We start from the raw sequence: 23,653 nt of genomic DNA, 5'->3' as shown, positions 1-23,653 counted from the left end.
TCATGTACCTACAAAATGTTCATCAAAAGCTAAGCTACAGTAACTGTATGGGGGCTAAAATAACTCTATAGATCCCACGTTGGATAAATGTACTTTTTACAATGGAATAAAGCAAAGGTTATTATTTGTAAACACTGAAACCCTTTTTTATTTAATTTGTAGTGGCTTATAATATATATTTATGAAAAAATAAAACTGTTAAAATACAGTTTTGTTGTATAAAACGTAAAAGCTCCGCTACCCAAAATTGAGCAGCATTATCGACATTAGATGCTAGCACTAGAAGGTTAGCTAGTGAAAGCCTGAGGCACTCTGCACTTGCTAATAACAAGCTCGTTAAAGTGTCATTTCAACCTTTTTTTTCCTTTAGCAGACTATTAAAAAATATATACTTTCGACATTATACACACGGACCTTAACACAACCCTAAAACACTGGTAAAATGGCTAATTTCAAAGACCAAAACCTACCGTTAACTCTTTACTCTGAAGATGACCCCGCAAGTGACATCACTGCTGAAATCTGATTGGCTGATACAGCTCAAGCTCTACCAATCACGATGGCAAAACCTTTAGAATAATTCACAAAGTTAGGGCCAAACTTTTAATGTAAATCTCAAGCAAGATTTGTGTTATTATTATTATTATTATTATTATTATTATTATTATTATTATTATTATTATTACATAAATCCAGTGAAGCCCTACAAACTGTGGTGTGGAAAAATAAACAACAAAATAAATAAAAATTAGGCCTACATGACCACTGGTAGCTACCACACTAAGCTACAGTAAGTTCAATTCTGAATTTGCAGAAGAAGAGGATGACCCCACTCTACTTTCCGGATTCAAATTGTGTGCAGCAAGAATGTTGGAAGTGCCATCTACTTTGCTGTTGTGTGCTTGGAAGGCAGCATCAGTCCCAGAGATGGCAGCAGGATATACAAACTGATTCAGAAGGCAGGAACCATCGTTGGCAACAGGTGGTCACTGAATAAACTGCTCTCCATAGTGGCAAACCCATCTCACCCACTCCACTCCACAGTAGTGAGCTAGCAAAACTCATTCTCTCTCAGACTTGCTCAATCCGCCTGCCGTAAAGAACACTTCAAAGAATTCCTACCTCATTCCTGCCATTCTCTGTAAAACTGTACAAAAAACTGTAGAAAAACTCTTCTTTCTGAGACAGGTGAGCACACCTGTCAGGCATAAGATTCCACACACATAATACATATTATGTATTATACCGTCTTGCAGGTGTCTCTATGTAATAAAGCAGTAATGGAAATAAATATAATATTTCAGTTACTGTACTTCACTGTCTAACGTTATGAAGCCACATAGCACATATATTGGCAAAAACGTATATGTTGTCTTTTTGAATTCATGTTTTTTTTTTGTAGCTGCTTTTGCTGGCACAAGTATTTATGTTTCCAGGCTTCCTTACAAAAGGGACATAAATAAAACAACAACAACAATGATAATGAGAATGTGATCTGGATATCAGTGAGGGAACCATTAATGCCAGAGATGATATATTATGTGCCATCTGTTGCTATCCTGGATTTCAGGAAGGACCATGCTTGTTTCAGCATAATAATAATAATAATAATAATAATAATAATAATAATAATAATAATAATAATAATAATGGTTTTACATGTTATAGTGTCCTAACTTTTCTTTCTTTCTTTCTTTTTCTTTCTTTTCGAAATAGTGCCGTATTTCAAAGTGACGTGAAAAAGCTTGACTAAAGTCCATCATTGTGAGCTTAAACTGTTAAACTCTGAATGGCAGGCATTTCCTCAAAATCAAATACTGCCCATTTTCCCTACACAGCCTCTGAGCGGCCAGTCTATATGCTTTATGTGAGACACCTACTTAAATATGGCCCCCTTCCTCCTCCGCCACCACTTTTTTTCTCCCCCTCTCCTGCTTTTATCCATTTCTCCACGTGGTACAGGAGTAAAGGCAGGGGGTGAAAGAGGGGCATTGTGTTGTGCAGCAGCGGGTCCGGGGGTTCATAGTGAGAGAGGGGAGATGCTCACTCAACTGTGTCCAGCACGCCATTGTCAAAGATTCCCATCTATTCTCTGCCTTTTAAATAGAGCTCCAGTGTAAGATGCTTTTTTTTGGGTGGTGGTGGTGCTGGGGGTGGGTATTATGCGCTCGGTGATAACACACACGAATTACATGCATGCATGTGGAATGGATGTGTGGCCCCACTTGCAAACATTAGCCGCTCGCTGCACTGTTGTTGATAATTGGCCCCGAGGAAATCAAAGGCTACATCTCGCCTTCTCAGCTCAATGCTGGGAAGGCAGATTTTTGACTCACGCTGACGGAAACCACCTGCCAGCTTGACTTCATTATTATGACTAGGATCAAAGTATAGGTGCAGAGCGCACAGGATGATCGAGGCATGGCACCTGATTGCTAAGTTACCTGTTGGATTAGTTTTACGCGTGTTACTGCATCTTAATCAGAGCCATCATCGTCTCTCTCTCTCTCTCTCTCTCTCTCGCACTCACTCTCTTGCTATAATGATTGAAACATTTATCTCGAACAAAAAGGCCACATCTTACGCCCGTTTTAATTTGTTTTTTAGACATCCAACGGGCTTTGACGCCATTGTCGGTTTTTTATTGAAAGTTTATGGCTGCAGCGTGACAGTGTTAAGAAAAATAAAGCTGGGGGGGGGCGAGATAGAGAGAAAAGGAGAACCGGGGAGGCTGTGTGTTGCACGCCATTCAAATGCAAATATCATAGAACAAGGAGTGGTTCTGTGTGCGTGTGTGTATATAGTGTGTATGTGTGACTGTGTGTGCGCTCCCTGTATGTGCATGCAGTGGGGCAGCAGTGGGAGAGGAGGGGCGCAAATTGGACAAGTTTTTTTGGGGGGTAGAAGAGACTTTAGAAAACAGCCACACACACGGCAAGCTTCATGTGACACGGTGCAGCCCGGCGGATTTCCAAACATCACTTTTTCTTTTTGGAACTTTGTTCCATGAAAGACCCGCTCTTTCAAAACTCCCCCTTTCTTCTTCTTCTTCTTCTTCTTCTTCTTCTTCTTCTTTTTCTTTTTTCTTTTTTAAAGCCAAGGACTTGCAGCTTCTTAAATTTGGATGCTCTCGGAAGCTCGTCCAAGTGCGCAAGAAAAAAAAACTGCCATTGAACCGACGGATGCCCCCCTCTCCGTCTGACTCGCCGTGAATCATGTCACGCCGGAAACAGAAGAGACCCCAGCATCTCGTTAACGCGGATCCAGGGGGCCCGAGGCTGCAGTCGCACGGTGAGAAAACATGTTTACGAGTGTTCGTGCGCTTTTTATTTTTGGATTTTTGTGTTTCTTTCTTTCTTTTTGTTAAATCAAAGCGGCATAAGATTGTTATAAACAACATTGCTCACAGGCTACTGGCTGCTTGTGAAATTCACTATAAGAACTTAAATCTTTAAATTCATTTACCAACGCAAAAGTTAGCATTTAAGTCATGAGCGGGTTTTCTTTGATTTCTTTTCTCGAACTTTTGCAAGTTCATGTTTGCATTTGCATTCCGACAAATGCACCTGATTTAACTGACTGAAAAAAAGTCTCACCTCACAATTCTGCTTACTAGTTTAGTGCAATAGATCCCACTTATAAATGAGACCTGGGGCACTTTGGACGGGGCCAATAAACTTGCTCTTGTGGGTAGGATTAACTAACATACATCTGTGGCCATTTTCGTGTGCTGTTCATCCTCTTGGAGACCAACAGGCTGCTCAGCGCTGACTGCTGGAGGGCTTTGATTAGTATGGAGCACTCTCTTACTTCTTCACAATAAGGTGCAATAGGGTGGGGGCGGGGGGCAGTGTTTTTTTTGGGGGGTAAAGATTAATCTTCCACCCTTTCTGTTCTGATCTTCTTTTGCTCTTCATCCATGCTTTTCTTCCTTATGTGCCCCTCTCCCCCTCATTTTTCCACCTTTCTTAATACAGCCCCCCTCCCCTTTCTTTGCTCCTTCTTTCTCACCCTTTAGCCCTATTGACTGTATACTCCTAACACAGGCGGGGGGATTGAAAACATTTCAGAGAATATGGAGGTTTTTGTCACATTATTAGTGGGATATAGCTTCTGATGCATGCACCAGCTCCCCTGGGGCAAACTCTCACAATTAATAGTGGAAGTTTTAGTTTGAGGCTTATCTGCTTGCAGGTTTGCAGGGAAGGAGTTTCGCTTGAGGTACAGTCTTTCATTCCATCACTGTCTCTCCAGGAGGGAGTAGTTAGTTTGTCTCTCCATTGTTGTTACCCTCCCCCTCATTTCTTTTTCTTTTTTACTCTTTCTCACTCCGTGCTCAAGATTTCTGAAAGAATTTGACCCCTGAGTGCCAGAGGTCAGATTAGTTGACCAATCAGAGTGTGTGGACAGTGCCCAGAACCCTTAGCTTGGCCTGACCCCTGACCTCCACTGTGACGTAAGGCGGGGGAGGGTGAATAGGGAGATGAAAGACGTAACCGCTGTAGGGAGTGGGTTAAGAGGGGCTATGGGTTGTCTTGGTGATGCCCATTGTCCTCTAAAATGTGTTGCTATAGCAGCAAGGTGGTCTGTGAGCTTTTTTTTTTGTATGTGTGTGCACAAGATGTTTGAGGAGTTTTACTCTGGAGAGCACAGATTGAGACAAGATATCACAAAGACTCGTGGACGGTTGAGTTTCTTGTTTATTTGCATGTTCAAGGCCACTTTCCAGCAGGAATTTCTTTTGATGTTGTAACTGTATCTTTTGGTATGCACACAGAATTTTTTAAAACTAAATTCATAAACAATAATGGAGGCAAAGGAAAAAACAGAGTTCAGATAAATTCACAAAGCTGTATATTTGGGTTGATATCGGAGCTTTGTCAAATAAACATGCAGGTTTAAAAAAAAAAAAAACCCTCATCATTCTTCTTTTTCTTCTAAATCCTCAGATGACCATCTGGGCTTAAAGTCACCATCCACATCTCTCGGCTCAGAAGTGACCTCATCAGGATCCTCCTCCTCCTCATCCCCCACATCTCTTCAAGACTGCCAGCCGCCTCTGGCCCCTCGCCCATCCCCTGGAGGGCTCCACGCGCCCTCCTTACCCAGCGAGAGCTCACCTCCTCCCCACTGGCCCAGCCACATCGCCCCATTCACAACATCTCTTCCCAACACCCACTCCTCCCTCTCCCCGGACTTCCCTCACCCGTCGCTGTCTTCCCAAACTCACTCACCTCCCCCCCTGGGTCAGACCTCTGGTTCCCACAGCCAAGGGAACTCTCACTCCACCATGACCTCCCCGCAGACTGGAAGTTCAGCCACCACCACTACCTCCACCTCCTCTTCCTCCTCCTCTTCTCAATGTGTTCCACCTCACCGTGAAAGCTCAAGTCCAGGTCAACAGCAGGCCACCAGCTCACCAGGGGAGCAGGGACAGAGCCAGGTCCCTCCCACACTGGCGGTGCTCTTAGAGGAGCTGAGGGTTTTACAACAGCGCCAAATCCACCAGATGCAGATAACAGAAGAGATCTGCAGGCACGTTCTGAGGCTTGGAGGAGCTGTCTTTGGCCAGGACAACAATGCACAAGCCAGCGGAACGGAAAGCAACCTGAAACCTAACGGAGCAGCATCTTCATCCCCAACGCATCCTTCCACTGCCACTCCAGTCACCACAGCCTCGTCACTTTTGACTGGCCTTCCATCAGCTCTCTTCCCCCAACCGGCTGTCTCCAAGTCAGGCGCTTCACACAACAACAGCAGCAGAGCTGCATCTTCCTCTACCTCGTCCTCATTATTATCTTCTTCTTCCTCATCTCTTTCATCCACTATTAGCTCCTCTGTTGCCTCCCTACACCCCTTGTCCCTGTCGCTGGGCCTGCCACCGCGCTACCTCCATGAAAAATCGTCTAACACCTCTTCATTCGCTCACAGTAATGGCGTCAGCTTCCCAACTCCTTCACTTCCTCCCACCAGCCATCCCCAGGACCTCCAGTCCAGCTCCTCTCTTACCTCTGCCTCCTCATCAGGACGCCCTCAGCACATCTGCCGCTTTTGTGGGAAGGTGCTGAGCAGCGACTCGTCCCTGCAGATCCACCTGAGGTCCCACACAGGGGAAAGGCCCTACCAGTGTCCAGTCTGCCTGAGCCGTTTTACAACCAGGGGGAACCTTAAAGCTCATTTCCTGCGACACAGAGAGCAGAACCCAGAGCTGTCGCTCTCCCTGCTGCCTCCAGCGCTGTCAGAGCAAACGCAGGGCGGATCGGCCACAGGGAGCATCCAGAGGAGGCGCAAACGGCGAGCTGATGATGATGAAACATTTAACGCGGTGAAAGGAAGCGTTCCCGGCATCACAGAGAGCATGGCTTTAGGATTCCTGTCCAGTGGCTCGGCTCGGGCCTCGCCTTCCTCCCTACCTCTGCCCCCCTCTGTGGACATGGCTCTGCTGTCCACAGCTCATTCGCTGCTACAGCTGAACAGAGCTTCAGCGGCAGCCGCTGCAAGCGCATCCAGCAGTGTGCTCCCGTCTTCCTCTTCGTCATCTTCGTCCTCTGTGGGCAGCCAGTTTAAAGGAGCAAAGCAGCAGCGCTTTGACGAAAACACTCCTCCTCACTCGAGCCTCCATTCAGCCTCGCCGTACTCCCAGCTGGCTCACCTGCCTAAGATTCTCTTCCCTGGAGGTACCTCCCCTCACCACCTCGCGCTTCTCCGACCACCGGGACACCCATCCACCTCCCACCTCACTTCGCCTCATCAGCTACCTTTCCCTTTCCCACCTTTCCCCAAACCATCTGCCTCCTCCCCCTCCTCATCCTCTCCCACTACCTCTACCTCTGATACATCCAAGTTGCAGCGGCTGGTACAGAAGCTTGAAAAGCAGCCTCACCCAGGTGTCTCCTCCTCTTCTTCTGCCTCTTCGCCCTCCACCTCCTCACACACCACTACTGAAGCCAACGGAGACACCCATGGCCACGACCTGACCACCACCTCCAGTGCCTACCGCAGGGAAATGTTGGCGGCTCTTGGACTGAGTCCTAGTGCTAATGCTGCAGGATCAGAGACAAGCCAGGGTTCGGGCGCTACTAGAACTACCCCATCTCTCCCCGCCGTCCAGGCTGCTAATCAGTGTGGTGTGTGTTTGCGTGTTCTTAGCTGCCCCAGAGCTCTTCGCTTGCACCAGGCCACACATTTGGGAGAGCGCCCGTTCCCTTGTAAGCTTTGTGGTCGTTCCTTCTCAACAAAGGGCAGCCTTAGGGCCCACCTGGCCACTCACCGTGCGAGGCCGCCCAATAGCCGTGCCCTGAACTCCTGCCCGCTGTGCCCACGCAAGTTCACCAATGCCCTGGTTCTTCAGCACCACATCCGCTTGCACCTCGGAGGACAGATTCCGCCCGATGAAGATGTTCCCCCCGAAGATGCTGCAGAAATGGACAGTGGCGTCTTTGATGCTGGTGAGAATGACTCCATTAGCTCCCAATCTAAAACACAGCTCCTTCCTTTGGCCTTAACAACAGGCACCAAGTCTCAAATTGATGCTCTAAGCTCAGGGTCCACTTTTAAGCAATCTGCAGCTAATGACACCACATCTGTGAAGACAGAGGAATCAGAGCGCTCCACGTCCAGTGTTAGCCCACCTCTGACCCATAACCTCACTTCAGCAGGGCCAGAGGACAGCATCCCAGCTGACAGTAGCCTGGTGAATGGCTCCATGTCCTCTGAGGAGGAGACCCACACTGACCTGGGCAGCCCTTTCAAAGCACCCCCAGCTTTGGCAAATGGAGATTCAGAGGGTGACGACGTCCCCCTTTCTCTCTGCATTTCAAAGCCTGGTGCAGAAAATGATCTGCCACACAGAGGCGTTAATCATGATGAAGAGTCCTCGACAGATAAACCCACAATAACTCCTGATAGTAACCCCACTGCAAATCCCGTACCTTCACTCCCCCCTCCCGTCAGCCCCACAGCTATCCCAGAAGCAGATGGGGCCTGTGGCAGTGCACCACATGAGTCACAGGAACGAGATGCTGCCCACAGTAAAGGGAAAAGTGAAACACTCAGAGAGTCTTTGTCTGGGTTGGACACAGAGCTGGAGAAGGACACTCCAGAAAAGCCTTCTGCGGATGCTGAGCCCTCGGTCCCAGCAGCATCAGCACCAACACCAGCACCAACACCACACACACAGCCTCATCGCCCAGAGAAACCCTACAGCTGCTCCCACTGTGGAAAGGCTTACGCTAGCCGGAGCGGACTTAAGGTGAGAGAAGAGATAATAGATAGTGTGATGTAAAAGTTTTTAATTTGAGATTTTGTATCTGTAAATAAATATCATTGTGTCCTGTCAACAGGGTCATATGAAGACCCACCCCGGCGTGCTGACCAGTACCCCCTCCAAGGCTCAAACCAATGACAATGACTTTGCGGAGGATCGTAAAAACGCCGCACAGCAGGATGAAAAGCAGGGATTGCTTAAATCCCCCGAGAAAGGCGACAGCACAGATCCTCTGCCGAACAGCGTCGGCTGTGACGCGGCAGACGAGGCTATGGACACCACCGCGTAGAAAGTTAGTGCTGTTGAATGTCAGTTTTTAAGGGTCCTGACAAGGGAATGTATTTTTCTTTTACTTAATAGAACGAGATTTGTTTCCTAGCGTAATAATAATTCAAATTCATATTTACCTTTTTGTTAGGCAGATAGGTCTGCTGTAGTTTATACTGTAGTATGATTCCAGTGATTTTGTGAATGTAGTGTTTTAGCTATGTATTTTTCTATTTTGGAGACCACGGTGAGGCCTTATTTACACACTTCACAGCATTACCATGAGCTGAATTACTTGTTCTTTTTTGTTATCGTGGTGCTTGTTCAGCACAGACTCTATGATAGCTGATTTTTGTGGTTTTTTTGTTTGTTTTTTTTAAAAAGAAGAGTGTCCAGAATTTTACAAAATGAAGTCAATACCAAAACAGGCCAGATTAGGAATGGCCAGAGTTTGTAAATACAGCTGCGGTTACATTTTAAGACTTCTTATTGTTTCCTACTTTGTTCCTTTTTTTTTTTAATGTGATGCTGCTGAATGCATGTGCCGAGCTACACTGTGAGCTGCACTTTGCCTTGTGCTGCCGAAAAACCTGCTGAAATGATTGAATCCGTGATGCTGTTTGGTCGTAATGCTGCCGGTGACTGTGTGAGTCCCGTACTTAAAACTGTAAGCTACCCCGGCCCTCACAGGGCCCTGTTTGCGTTGTTGTATTGATGGTTGCTGTTATCTGCATTGTGAAACCCGCAACAAGTATGAGCCCCGTCCGTTATAACCGCCCTCCCGCCTCCTCCTTCATCCTCCCTTCTCTCTCAGAGCACTTGAGGGTGTCCTGCTCCTGCACCAACTGTCTGCACTCACTGCATTCCTGCTTTAGCTCAGTTTAGCTTTTTGTATGCTTTGCTCCCCCCTTTGTAAACCCTTTTTTCTTTTTTTTTGTAGCAAAGACAAAAATATGTTCCCATGAGATGTATAAAAGATAAATAAAACAAAAGGCAATGTGAAGAGGAGACCTGTTTGTTGCTCGTCTGGTGGGTTTCGTTTTGTGTGTGTGTGTGTGTGTGTGTGTGTGTGTTGGGGGGGGGGGCATTTTTTTGTCTGGGTTGGGTTTAATCCCGTGTCTCTGTGAAGTCATCTATCTGTTTAAGTATTCTGCTTGCATGACTCTTATTCTGTGTGCACACTGTTGGTCAGTTTTCTCTTGTTTGTTCCAGTTTCTCTGTGTGTCTGGATTGGAGGAGGAGGAGGAGGAAGGTGGGGTCCTTTGTCTGAGACTCTGGGCTAGCTGTCTCCAGATTCTGCTTTTTCTTTTCTTTTTCTTTTTTTGCTCTCGGTGTCTTTTAATATGTTTCAGTTCCCCTGCGCTGTTCATGTGTGTGTGAGTGTGTGTGAAAAGGATAATCGGAGCCTGTATGAGTGTGATTGAGGGTGCAGCTGTAGAGGCTGCCACCTCCCTCCCTATACCCCCCCCTCTCCTGCCTTTCGCTCCCCTTCTCTGTGTCATACTCTCTTTCATACTCACTCCTTTTTTCTTTTAAATTTTCTCTTTCATTTCGCTCCCTCACTCTTTTTGCTCCACCCGTCACCCCTACACTCCCCCGTGTAATGAGCTGACACACAGGAAGCTCTAATCCTCACACAATGCCGGCCCTCGTCCCCCCTCGCACAGTGACTGGGAGCGGGACAGGGGGCAACAGGGACCAACCTGGTCCAGCTGTCCCCAAAATGGCCGCCTTTAATCCCTCTAGTTTTTTTTTTTTTTGCCTGCAGGGGCTCCCTGAAACCATGACAACTGGTAACCAATGAAAAGAATGCCCAGGGCAGGGAGCGGGACAAAGGGGGAGAAAGGAGCCATGTGTGAGAAGTTTGTCCACATGCGTTCATGAGTGACAACGGATGTGTCTCAATCAAAAAAAAAAAAAAAGACAAAAAGAGAGAGAGCGGGAGCGAGAGACAGAAAAGAAGCCATTTAGATAGAAGTGAATATAAAATCCAACAGGTGTGATGCTGGATGTGTTTACAGGCTTTAATCACGCCTCATCACACTCATCAGTGAGCTTTAATCAACCCTCTGTGGGCATCAATCATCTCCAGGGAAAAAGGACAAAAGTTTCTCAAGGGGTCAAAGGTCAGCGTTTAAACCTGTTTAGCCTTGGAGCAATGAGGAATTAGCATCGTTTTAAAAGACAAAGAAACTGATTACTTCACAGTCGCCAGTAATTAATTTGATCTGATTAATTAAAGCTGCCATTCAAGCGAAACATCCTCGAATAAATCCTTAAAAAAAGGCTTATGATTAATTAGTGATTTGATTTTTGAATCGGGACAATAATAGCTGTAAAAATGTGCAACATGAGTCACGTATTTTTAACTTTTTAAATCATTTTTTTGTTCCCCAGGTTGTATTAGTGGGGCAGGAGTTTTGTTTGTTTTGTCTCTTTTTCGCTCAAAATGTTCTCGTTACGCTCTGTAAGTATTCGCCGATGGCCACATCAGACATTTCCTCACAAACAGAGCCGCACAGTTTTACATCATAACTGTGACCGACACACAGGAACAAAGATGAAGTATTTGGATCTTCTGTGAGTTCATTTTGAGCATCTGGTGATTTGATTGTTGAGGCTGATTCTTAATTAACAGTTGTCTGCAGGGACCTGGCTCTTACATCTCCAGGTTAAGTGTTTGCCTGTTAATTAGACATAACAGAGATCAGAAAACGGGTCAGACAAAAGACAAAATGGAAAAAACAAAAATGCATTATGAAAATAAAAACACAAAATTTATGTTGTTTTTGCTTTATACATTTGTTTTTATGTTCAATGCAAACCCTTTTACTTTAGAGACTTTATTTCTTGTAACTGACCTGTAGCAGCCTACCTGTAGTACCTTCACAGCCCACCAGGCGGACCCAACGCACACTTTGGGGAGAATCAAGAGTAAGCAAACAAAGCAAACAACAAAGAAAGAAAGATCAAAATGACCTACTGGTTTTTCTACTTTTCCATAATATCTGCATTATTGAAGGTTCACGTGCGCTTGATGTTTTTTCTCTCGGATCTTTCTCTTTTAAATCATCTTCATTTCAGTCAGAATCAAACCGAGATCACTAGAAACTGATAATTTATCACCATTCAGTTTATTTCATATCCACAAGAGGGCGCAATAGCTTGTGTTTGGTCATCCATCAAACAGCAGAAACACAGAAACGTATGAATTACTTGTTGCTATCAGCAACACTGACGCGACTCTTAATTAAATGTGCATTTAAGCCTCACACAGACACGCATCAGCTAAGTTACGCTATTTCCCTCAGTTTTATAAACCAGTATAACTGTTTTATTACAATATTGCCTGTGTTATAAACAACAACACTGTAATGGGATGTACTTAAAGTGAAGGAGAAAACGCAGGCTAGTCTTACATGAGTGGATAATTACGACCATTGTTCGGATGAGCCTTAAAGTGAACATTTCTAACAGCATTATATCATCAAATTGTCTCCAGATGCATTTGCATAATAGTAATCGTGGAAAAACCCTCAGTCCTCCTTTTATTTCCACTGTCACACTGATCAGAGAAGAGCAGGTAAGCTGCAGATAACACCTGTGTGATGGGCGAGATAATTGAATCACACACCCGTAGGAAAACAATGCTGAGGTGAACTAAAGCCCTCCCACTCTCGCCTTGAACTCGTTTCCTTGGTCGATTAAAAGCGTCGTTGGGAACCAGAAGTGCACAACACCTCAAACGCATCAGCCGAGGAAGGTCGGAGCAAAGCAGAACAAGAGGAAACCGAGCAGCAGCACAGCAGAGAGAGAAGAGGAAGGCGCATGAAGTGGTTTATTTACGACTGTGACGGGGAGGCAGGACAATGAAATAACAGAACAGAGAGTGGATTTTGAAATAATACAGTATTTGCGATCAGACTGTGCTGCAGTGATTTAGAGGACCCCAAGAGGAGCAGAGAGGAGCTGAGGAGCCTCTGGAGAGGGTGAGTGTGTCCCCCCCCCCCCAAACTGCTGCTTGTGTTTCATAATGATTTAAGTAGAAGTGTTAATTCAGGAGAGTTGTTTTATCATGCCTGGCTGCTTTTACGAGTGAGTAATCTGAGATCTTTTACATGAAGAAATAACTAATTAGAAACCCTCTGATGTGTTTCAGATGTTTCCACAGCTGCCTTGAAAACATAATGATACTTTTTATTATCGCTGCTTCATTAATCTGAACTGTTACTTGTGTCCCGTTGCGTAAACAACAGGACTTCCTGTATCCAGGATGTGACCTTAAGTAGCTCAAAAAGAAGCCTACTTATCAGCAGCTTTTGAACTTTGCACTTTCTGTCTGCAAGAGCTTCGCCTCTGAGCTTCTCCGGCATGCTTCACGTCCAATCTGCTGTCCTCCTTCTTTGCAGTGACTCCTTCATCAAGACACGTGCTGCTGCTCCTACTGCTGCTGTTGCCACGAGGTATCTGAACTTCACAGCCTCTCTTACATTCTCCTCACAAAAGCTTCATGCTTCTGTGAGTCTGTGTCTGTGTGTGTTCATATCAGGCTTTCCATGCTTGAGTCTCTCCTGTATCTGAGTTCCTTATTACTTACGAGCTGTATCCAGTTTACGATCTTTGGATCGATATCTTGCATTTATGCTTCTCCGTGTACCTCTACACCTGACGTATACTTATTTATATGCGCTGACTTTATGAAAGAGCCAGAAGCCTGAATGATCAAAGTGTAAATACTGTAAATAACTACACTTTAAATTGGCATTAATGTAGTGAAAACACTGTCATTCAAAACAACACTAGCAGTTCATGATATGTAAAGAGATTGTGTAAAGCCAGATTATTGAACCTGCTGCCTAACGTGTCTGCATCATCATCAAATTGCACACATGCTGACGATAATGAACTTTGGAAAACATGTGACCTGTGGCCGCTGTGCTGACACTGAAACTCTGCATATGCCGGCGTAGGTGGATCTGGGAGTCTAAGTGTGAGTCTTAGTCAGTGATTCTTTCTCTGCTTGTGGTTACCAGCGAGAAGCCGGTGTCTGAGGCACGCAACGTGTTTGCTCCCCTCCCCGTCTCTCTGTAAATACACTCAACCTTAAAAGGCCATTTGGTGTGCGGCCTAATGGCCCTCCAATCCCAAAATCCCGCTCTCGAATCCAACCGTGTCCACACTCGTTGTGCGTTGTCTTTTCTGCATGTTTGTTCTGACATTAGTGCCTCTGGCATGCGAGTGTGTTTTTGTGTGATCGGATCGGGACAACGCGAGTATTTGCTGTGTGTCTGAGTTGTGACAACATCGCTGATATGACCCCTGCGTGTTGCCTTCACAGATGGCGGGAGATAAACGAAGATAGCTCGAGGAGGAATTTTCCAATCTTCATCACACAGCAAGGCCAAACAAACCCTCTTATTTTGTGACTGTTTTCCTTTTTAAAATAAATTAAAACCACCAAACTCGAACAATGGCTTCTCACAGCCTCATCCCGACAGAAGAGCCGTCCAACGGCGGCCCCCCGTCAGAGAAGTCAGATGACTCGCAGGAGTCCATGAAGCTCAAGAAGGAGATCTCCCTCGTGAACGGAGTATGCTTGATCGTGGGGAACATGATCGGCTCGGGGATCTTCGTCTCGCCCAAGGGCGTCCTCATCCACAGCGCTTCTTATGGTCTTTCCCTGGTGGTGTGGACCATCGGCGGGATCTTCTCCGTGTTCGGCGCCCTGTGCTACGCCGAACTGGGGACCACCATCACCAAGTCCGGGGCCTCCTACGCCTACATCCTGGAGGCCTTCGGGGGTTTCATGGCCTTCATCCGCTTGTGGACTTCGCTGCTGATCATCGAGCCCACCAGCCAGGCCGTTATTGCCATCACGTTCTCCAACTACATGGTGCAGCCCATCTTCCCCACCTGCATAGCCCCGTACCTGGCCAACAGGCTGCTGGCTGCTGCTTGCATATGTAAGTACACATCTGGAGACTGAAGATGAGTCAGTGCGTGAGTGCGTGAGTGATATCCAGTGTCAATAATGCCTAATAATCTGTGTTACAGCCGTGGTTTCACATCTATGACAGATCACGTGAGCTGCAGAGACTAGAGAAGTGAAAAATGGTGGCAGTCGGTTAGAGTCAGCAGGTCTACAGCAGAAACACTCACTAACATCTGATTAAAGAGGAACCGATCCACCCTAAAATCATCCATTTGGTAGATTAAGTGGGAGGAAAAGCCACTTTTTACTCAATCTCAGAGCAGTGGCTTTGGAAAACCTGGTATGGGCTCATCACACAAGGACATGAATCACAGCTTTTCCTTTTTCTTCCTGTAAATGTAGAAAGATCAAATCTACCACGAGATAAAGACTACGCAACTGCACACTGAGTCAAAGGTGCAGAGAGAACTTGTTAATATCTTCCAGATAAGCCCTGATAACAAATATATGTCCTCCTTTAAATCCATTGACCCACCTAAAAGGTGGGCGCGCAACACACACACACACACACACACACGCTTGAATGCGTGCACACACACACACACACACACACACACTTTTGTGCCACGCACCAGTAAGCAGAGGACGACAGAGAGGCTGGTAGCTATGAGGTAAAGTCCTCCCTGCAGGGGCACTCTGACCTGACAAGCCTCTCCTCTGATAGCTCAGCCAGCACATGAGTGAAGCGCTTAAACAGCACCACTTCCTTTTAAGTGAAGGCAGTGCAGTAAATGTAAGTGCAGCTGCTGTAATGAAGTCCCTCTGTTTCATATTCACCTTCACCCTATTTCACTCAAGACTAGAAAAGAAAGGTTTTAGACATGGCAGTGCCGAAACTGCTCTGACAAGACAACATGTAAGTTCTGTTTTATAAAAATTATGATAAAACACAAGAACAAACAGCTTGTAGTGCAATGAGGTCATGTGTAGACAGAGAACTGGGATGGGGGTGAATGAGGTCCTGGGTTTGAATCCACCGGCCACCCGGGGCCTTTCTGTGTGGAGTTTGCATGTACCTGTGTGGGGTACAGCATGCTTCCTCCCGTAACCCAAAGATTAGTTTAATTAAACTAACAGACCACATGTACAGATGTGAGTGTGAGCGGTTCCCCGTTTCAGGGCGTACTCCACGGCAGCCGAGGTAGGAGCCATCGTGACCTTGAACTGATTAGCAGAATAAGATAGACAGTTGTGATTTCAGTACCTTAACATGACAGATAAAAACATTCAGATTATAATAAGTGAAAGTTTACATCCTGTGTAATAATTTACTATCGAATGATTTGAGTTGGACTGAGTATTTAAAAGTCTGGTTGGGTCAAAGTGTTTTGCAGTGGAAGAATTTTGACTGATTATCTCAGATGTCGTGTAACTGTATAACTTTATTAATATGCGCGGGCCATGCTTCTATAAAACGTCCAAATTTTGAGTAATTAGGTCATTGTGTGTGCAGTTTTTATCTATTCTTGTCTCTGTGATGTCAAAGTGAGAGGAGACATCTTTAATATGGTCATTTCAGATACATTCAGCTCAGTCCACATCCACGTACTGTTCAAACGTTTTGTTTGTGAGGGGCGGTTATCAGAAGCACGTGAACTCAGGTGTAAAGTCCGCCCAACCCGTACTCAAGGTCATCGTCTGCTAACAGCTACGCAGTCTTCAGCATCTCTGTATCACTGGCCTGCCTGTCTCTCACACCTGATCTCAAACCTCCACCTCTGGGTGGCACAGCCTCCTCCTCCATCACTCATCCTTGATCGCCTCCATCTGAGGCATTGTGCTCTGCTGTGTTTGAACAGGCATCCTGTTATTACCCTCTAGCTGTCAGTGTGGTGGAAGATGATGCATTCCTGTTTTGGTCTGAACTACAGCAATTAATTTACATTCATTAATAAAAAGATTCGCTTTCGCAAAACTGAGTATTACACGCTATCAATGGAGATAGTAATTTTTACGATGTCCCGTGAACTAGGCGGTCCCTTACTGATAAGGTGCCAGAGTCAGAGAGCGTGCGTGAGAGAGATAAGTGACAGAGAGGAGCAGAAAAACATGTTTTCCAACACCATTAATGCTGATCAAGGTGAAGGAGGGCAATAAGGAAGAATGCAGCAGGGACCACTTTACTTATCAGGACCAGAGGCTGTAGGTCAATAAGTGCCAATCGTGACAAATCTCCAACCTCAGGCCGAAACATACAAGCTCATCAGAACAGATCGGTGCTTGTTTAATTATTTCTTCTTTCAAGCTTTTAAACTTGGTCTCACTTCCATGACCGTACATGTGTGTATTTCAGTATGTGTGTGTTATGTGCTGCACTCAGCTGTTTCCTTGTCTGACAAACAACTATCCGGTCTGCTTGAGTCAGCAGCAGTGCTTCCTTAAATCAGCCGCTCTCTCACATGGAAACACGCTGGCACAGACACAAACACACAAACACACACAGTTTAAAGAGCAAATGTCTGTTGCTGTGCGAGTCTGTGTTTGAATGATACGTGTGTGTTCATGTGTTTCGCTCCCTCGCCTTCAGGTTTGCTGACCTTTGTCAACTGCGCTTATGTCAAGTGGGGAACCCGAGTCCAGGACTTCTTCACCTACGCCAAAGTTATTGCTCTCATCGCCGTCATCATCACCGGCCTGGTGAAGATCGGACAAGGTGCTCAAACACATCAGCAACTCACACACATTTTTTCTTTTTCTCGTTTTTCTTTTTCTTCTTCTTTCGTCTTTTACCCTGTCTCTGTCACATCAACACTCTGCATGTCCTCCTTCACTAAATCCATAAAAAAATTATCTGCTGTTATAACTAATATAAAACTGTTAAAGAACAATCAGATAAGATTGTTATGTGGAGGGTAGGAGTTTAATTAGGTTAACTACATGACGCTCACACAGTGCCATGCTGTCACTTCCTTCTAGGTCACACCCAGAACTTCGAGGGGCTATTTGATGGCTCATCTCGAGATCCAGGAGCCATCGCTCTGGCTCTGTATTCGGCTCTGTTCTCCTACTCTGGATGGGACACCCTCAACTTTGTCACAGAGGAGATCAAGAACCCAGAGAGGTGAGTTAATACGCATGATGTCACATGAACCATTTGCCACTATGAGCATTAAATCATCCCATCATATGGGAATTAAATTACTTTGGTTTCAAATGTATAATTCCATTCCTAGACACCGGAGTATGGAAGCTCATTTCTGCCAATGAAAAATTTTTTTGTCATGCATAAGTCAAAATTTCAAGTTATTATCTCAAAAGTTGGACTTTGGACTCAAATTTCTGAATAAGCTGAAAATTTTATATAACATGAATTTTTGACTCACGGATGATAGAAAACATTTTCAGTGATGGTAATGGGCTTTTTAGACTTGAGACATTAACAAACAGGTTCAAATGTGACAGGTTTTTCTCTTTACACCCAATGGCCTTTTTGACAGAACCCCAAAGTGGTTTGTGTCACTTTGTCCCAAAGATATAGCCGTTAATGACCAGCAGGGGGCGACTCATGTGTTTTTGCAAAGAAGAGAAAACTACACTTTTGGCTTCGCTGCTCTGTTACCTTCAGAGGTGTGGACTCGAGTCACATGACTTGGACTCGAGTCAGACTCGAGTCATTAATTTTATGACTTTAGACTTGACTTGAAAAAATGTTCTAAGACTTGTGACTTGACTTGGACTTTTACACCAATGACTTGGGACTTGAATTGGACTTGAACCGGTTTACTTGAAAAGACTTGATATTTCACCCCAAATATAAAATTTAACATGCATATTATATAGAGATTGAAAATGTGACGTCATTCACGGGTAGAACCGCAAAGGATTCTGGGAACTCGTGGCAAGCGGTACTAGCGCACGCAGGCTTTCAATTGAAATCAGTTACACAGCGATAAAAAGAAACACAAAAATGTCAAGAAGCTGTTGTATTATTAACTGCAATAGCCGGTCGCATGACAGCCACGGGAAGCCGACGGGTAAAGAGATCGGTTGTTATCGGATTACGTCGTTGAAGAGAAATTGTTCGAGCCATGTTTCCGAAGTAACAAAGACGCGACGGGTGGCCTGGATTGCAGCCATTCTAAGACCAAATATAACGTCCCAGAACACTCCAGCTCACAGGTTAGTCTGCTCCAAGCATTTACACAAAGGTCAGTCTGCTGTTGTAGTTAATACGTCATTTTTCTTAACATAATTGGTGATATAGGTTACAAGCAAGTCTGGCGCTGAACAGAAATTGTCGCGCTATGCTCCTTTGTTTATTGTTCATAAATAGTGAATTGTCCTGACACAATATTGTGTTTCGCTTCTGTTATTATGGTACATTGACAAAAACATATACTTTTATTCACAGGATAAAACAGTTGTTTTGTATCACTAATTGCCCAGTACGATTACAGTATTATTGTCACTGCTACATTTCTGTGATGCTACCAGAAATTATTTCCACTGCTAATTAATTACCGTTGAGCTCAAAGGTTATATTAATAAACGGTTAACGAATGTGTATTTATGACGACGATTTGTGAGACTGGTAAACTTATGATACGTACGATGGTCGTTTGTTCTACACGGTGCATTTCAAGGTCCTGCACCCATCCGTCGGTAAACTGTACCTGGGCTTGTTGCAGTGACCTGAAGTTACTAAACTTCATGAGTGTATGCACTCACTCCAAGAACCGTATGATTATAAATATGCATATAAATATGCTAAGATGAGATAGCTGACTTCATCTAACTAGCAAATGTTTTCCAGGCTACGTTGGTGATGCAGTTTTTTAAAAAAAAAGATATTTAAAAAAAAAAATCATTTATTTATGTATGATATTTTTGTCATGCGATTTTAAAGCCAGTCCTACAACCGCATCCAAGAATAACATGCAGCTTATCTCAGAACCGTCGGTGAAAATTATCCTTGGAGCTAGGTTTAATTGAGCTGCATTTTAAAGAGGTGCAATTGTGGCGCCCTGAGTATTTTGAGCATTAAGAACAAGTCTCAGATGTGTTCCTTATGTGTTCGTGCCCACCCCCCATCATCATTTTTTGCTATTTGTTGTGACAATAGTTTGCATCATAACACAGAGCGAAAAGCTCATTTGCTCCCACCTGATGTGATGTTAGGGCGATATTTAGTTTCGCCAGTAGGTGGCAGTGGCGGCTCAGCCAAACGGGTAACTGGCAAAATAATCCTTCACAAAAGTAACGCAGGCCAGTTATTACAATGGAAGCCGCCAGTAACACTGAATTGTTTTGCTGTGTTTCAGGTGAGAGCAATATACGAGAACTACATACATTTATGTAAAGTTGATACTTATTTAACATGTTTGGAGTGTAATTCTTGTTTATATGGTGTTTAATGTGAGCGAATAAGGGAGTTGTTTCACGTTATCTGTGGGTAAGGCTAGTAACATTTGTGCGTTAGCTAAGTCATGTTAGCCTCCTGCATTAATCTCTGTAACCGTGTTGTCCCATCAGTAAGGTGAAAGGAAACTATTAGCTGGTTTCAGTTAAAGTTATAGGAAATAGACCAGCCAGTACATGTTATGTTGTCTATTGTTACTGGTCATTTTCTCTGTGTGTTAAGGGCTGATTAATACATGGCCATTACACGTATGACACAAAAGTAACGCAGGCCAGTTATTACAATGGAAGCCGCCAGTAACACTGAATTGTTTTGCTGTGTTTCAGCGCAATAAATCTTCATGTGCACCTGAATGAACCCTGTCGTCCTTCAGTGTGTAACACAATTTCACAATTTGTGTATATTTTCTAAGTTCACTATTTTGTCATGTGTTGAGAAAAACACAGATTTAAAAATTACATGGTCTTAGAGATAGGGTGAGAGGTTCGGCCATCCGGGAGGGGCTCAGAGTAGAGCAGCTGCTGCTCCACATCGAAAGGAGCCAGCTGAGGTGGTTCGGGCATCTGACAAGGATGCCCCCTGGGCACCTCCTGGGTGAGGTGTTCCAGGCATGTCCCACCGGGAGGAGGCCCCGGGGCAGACCCAGGACACGCTGGAGAGATTATATCTCTCGGCTGGCCTGGGAACGCCTTGGTATTCCCCCGGATAAGCTGGAGGAGGTGGCTGGGGAGAGGGAGGTCTGGGCCTCTTTGCTTAGGCTGCTGCCCCCGCGACCCGGCCCCGGACAAAGCGGATGAAAATGGATGGATGGATGGTCTAATATTTACATTTAGCATAACTGCAACATGCTTTTTTTCGGGTTTTTTTTTTAAAGACTCGAAAGGACTTGAAATTCAAAATTTCAGACTTGTGACTTTACTCGGACTTTTACACCAGTGACTTGAGACTCGACTCTGACTTGCCTGACATTACTTGAGACTTGACTTGAGACTTGAGGATAAAGACTTGAGACTTACTTGAGACTTGCAAAACAATGACTTGGTCCCACCTCTGGTTACCTTATTATAAATATTTAACTCATGAGTTAATGCTTTTAATGGCTAGTTTAAGTCTTATCCAAAAATTAACATCTTTATTTTATAAACTGTGTCCTCCCTTTAGAGCCAAATGGCCAGAATAGCAGACTAGCTTACACTTAATTTTACATTTGCAGCTATTATAGTCACAATTACGTCTTTAAACATACAACAAGCAGTCTATGAGCAGTCTACTTTTCCTGAAGCATCTGGATAAAGTTCAGAGTTAAGGCTATAAAACTGAAATGATCAGTGCATGACAAAAAGTAGCGGTAGCTTGGACTTCTACGGCCTCCTCTCGTCTGAGTACAAAACAAAACACAGAGGTGAAAAGCAAAGGGAGGGAAAATGGGAGGAGAGGCTCTGAAGTATTCTCGTGTGTGTGTTTCAGGCTTATTCTTTGATTCACACAGCCAAACGCTGATCAGCAAGGCCACACATGTGATTAGATCAAAAGCCTTTCTCAGAGTTCACAGACAGAATAAGTGACAAACACCCGCTCCTTATCACTTAATATCCTCTTGACTCAGAGACTTCAGACAAAACTCTGGATCTTTTCTCTCTATAAGAATCTCTCTGATCTCTTTTGCTGCCCTCTGCTGTTTCTCTCTCTAAACTACAGAAACCTGCCTCTGGCCATCGCTATTTCCATGCCCATCGTGACTGTGATCTATATTCTCACCAACGTGGCCTACTACACTATCCTCCCAATTCCTGCAATCTTAGACAGTGATGCTGTGGCTGTGGTAAGTTCCTCCGATCCACACTGAATGATGTAGGCTTGACATGTACGAGGTGTAGCTTTTGTTGAAGAGTTTTCCCTCTGCAGACATTTGCAGATCAGGTGTTTGGTGTGATGAACTGGACCATTCCTCTGGCTGTGGCTCTGTCCTGCTTTGGAGGACTCAATGCCTCCATCCTTGCTGCCTCCAGGTATCTCTATCGTTCTTTAGGCTACTTTGCGAGGTCATTAAAACCAGTCAAAATAAACCAATCCTCATCTTCGCTTTATTTTGTGTCTCGAAAGGCTGTTCTTCGTGGGCTCCAGAGAAGGCCACCTGCCCGACTTCTTGTGCATGATCCACGTCAACCGCTACACTCCCGTCCCCGCCCTGCTCTTCAACGTCAGTTGTTTTTTTCTTTGTTGTCTAATTGTTTCAATTTAGTGCCATGCTTTTTTGGCCCTCACCCTTACTCACCATGAGTCCCGTACTTTCCTGCAGGGCGTCATGGCTCTCATATACCTGTGTGTAGAAGATGTCTTCAGGCTGATCAACTACTACAGCTTCAGCTACTGGTTCTTCGTTGGTTTGTCCATCCTGGGCCAACTATATCTGCGATGGAAGCAGCCGGACAGAAAGAGGCCTTTAAAGGTATTTAAATGAAATGTTTCAGATGTATGTGCAGTGTTACCTGTAAACAGACAATAGTAGACTGATGCTGCTGCTGAGATAGAAAAGTGAAGCCAGTGTGAAAATATAAAATCTCCACTTTTTATTGCAAAATCTTTACTGCAGCTCAGGAAATAACCGCCGGAGTGAAACAATCAGGAAAATAACTCCTGAACACATTTAATTTTTGAACTGCACACATGCTCAGACTGGTCACTGTGTACTCACAGGCTGTATAACAAAAAGGAGGCAGCCTTCAGGTTAGAAAAGCATCTAATTCTAATAAAGTTCTAATTCTTCAACCTGCATTCTTTCTACTGGCCAGCAGGGGGTGACTCCATTGGTTGGGCTGATTATAATGATTCCTCTCTCTCAATTTATGACCTACGTAAACTCTTTCGTGATGGGTCTACGACCTTTATCGCTTGGTTTAAGTCCTATTAAAAACAACATGTGCATTTTGTAATTGATGACCCTGTATTGAGTACAGCAGTCGATAAACTGGAAAAGGCTTTAAGATCCAGCATGTTTCACTTAATCACGTTGGCGAAAAGAATTTTTGAGGCAGTAATTCATCCCATCGTCTCACCCGGCTCTCTCTCTCTTTTCCTTCCACAGCTCAGTTTGTTCTACCCCATTGTTTTCTGCATCCTCACCATCTTCCTGGTGGTGGTGCCTCTGTACAGTGACACCATCAACTCCCTGATCGGCATCGGCATCGCCCTGTCGGGAGTGCCCGTCTACTTCCTCTGCTGCTACACCCCGGCTCACAAAAGACCGCTGTGGCTGCGAAGGTTCATCGGTAAGATTGGGAAGAATCCAGATGTTTTTCTGCATTATTCTGATCATCAAAGTGTAAATGCTTGACCTAAATCCTGCGTTCTAACCTCCTTCATGTCTCTTTTAGCCAAATGTGGCATGGGGATTCAGAAAGTGTGCTTCTCTGTCCTGACCGAGATGGACATCGACAAACTCGAGTAGAGACGCTCGTTTTAACGCCCTGCTGGCGGCCGGTGACGCACAAACAACAGACTCTCAGCTCAGCCTGGATCTTTGCCAGCCGCCGCTGTTGCGAGACCGCAGTGGACCAAACATTTGGGCTTAAAGCGGGATCCAGTTCTCAGACCCGTCAGCCACCACCCTGTGATGATGTTAAAGAATGTGTTAATGATGCTGCTCATAGGCGGCACTTCCCTGAAGCCAAGCGTGACTTCGGACTGTATTTAATTATGTCAACACAAGTAGTTTGTTTGAAATGATCTAAATGCAAAACCTTTTTTGATTTCACTTGAAGGTGGCCGG

The 23,653-nt window shown here is 44.9% G+C and overlaps 2 protein-coding genes across 2 annotated transcripts; both read left to right on the top strand.

Annotated features, from left to right (window-relative positions):
- Positions 1-3,215: 3,215 nt before the first annotated feature.
- Positions 3,216-8,555, top strand: LOC146636488 (uncharacterized). The gene is made up of 3 exons (XM_085350844.1): positions 3,216-3,291; positions 4,950-8,251; positions 8,343-8,555. The coding sequence occupies exons 1-3, from the start codon at positions 3,216-3,218 to the stop codon at positions 8,553-8,555; spliced, it is 3,591 nt and encodes a 1,196-aa protein (XP_085206970.1).
- Positions 8,556-14,003: 5,448 nt separating this feature from the next.
- slc7a7 (solute carrier family 7 member 7) lies at positions 14,004-23,491 on the top strand. The gene is made up of 9 exons (XM_085350845.1): positions 14,004-14,496; positions 17,053-17,178; positions 17,442-17,586; positions 21,583-21,706; positions 21,790-21,893; positions 21,988-22,084; positions 22,184-22,333; positions 22,970-23,153; positions 23,259-23,491. The coding sequence occupies exons 1-9, from the start codon at positions 14,004-14,006 to the stop codon at positions 23,330-23,332; spliced, it is 1,497 nt and encodes a 498-aa protein (XP_085206971.1). The 3' UTR covers positions 23,333-23,491.
- Positions 23,492-23,653: the final 162 nt, after the last annotated feature.

The sequence above is a fragment of the Diplotaxodon limnothrissa genome, linkage group LG3, assembly GCF_057381915.1.
Source record: "Diplotaxodon limnothrissa isolate DT_005_m linkage group LG3, D_limnothrissa_male_GT1.1, whole genome shotgun sequence".
Lineage (NCBI taxonomy): Eukaryota > Metazoa > Chordata > Actinopteri > Cichliformes > Cichlidae > Diplotaxodon > Diplotaxodon limnothrissa.
The sequence above is the reverse complement of the archived record's forward strand: the minus strand, read 5'-3'. Positions and strand labels throughout refer to the sequence as shown.

Coding starts and splice junctions, on each gene's coding strand:
- LOC146636488 (XM_085350844.1), top strand. CDS start 3,216: ATGTCACGCCGGAAACAGAAGAGACCCCAGCATCTCGTTAACGCGGAT. Junction 3,292..4,949: donor CCCGAGGCTGCAGTCGCACG/GTGAGAAAACAT, acceptor CTAAATCCTCAG/ATGACCATCTGGGCTTAAAG. Junction 8,252..8,342: donor CTAGCCGGAGCGGACTTAAG/GTGAGAGAAGAG, acceptor TCCTGTCAACAG/GGTCATATGAAGACCCACCC.
- slc7a7 (XM_085350845.1), top strand. CDS start 14,004: ATGGCTTCTCACAGCCTCATCCCGACAGAAGAGCCGTCCAACGGCGGC. Junction 17,587..21,582: donor GAGATCAAGAACCCAGAGAG/GTGAGTTAATAC, acceptor TCTAAACTACAG/AAACCTGCCTCTGGCCATCG. Junction 22,085..22,183: donor TCCCCGCCCTGCTCTTCAAC/GTCAGTTGTTTT, acceptor ACTTTCCTGCAG/GGCGTCATGGCTCTCATATA.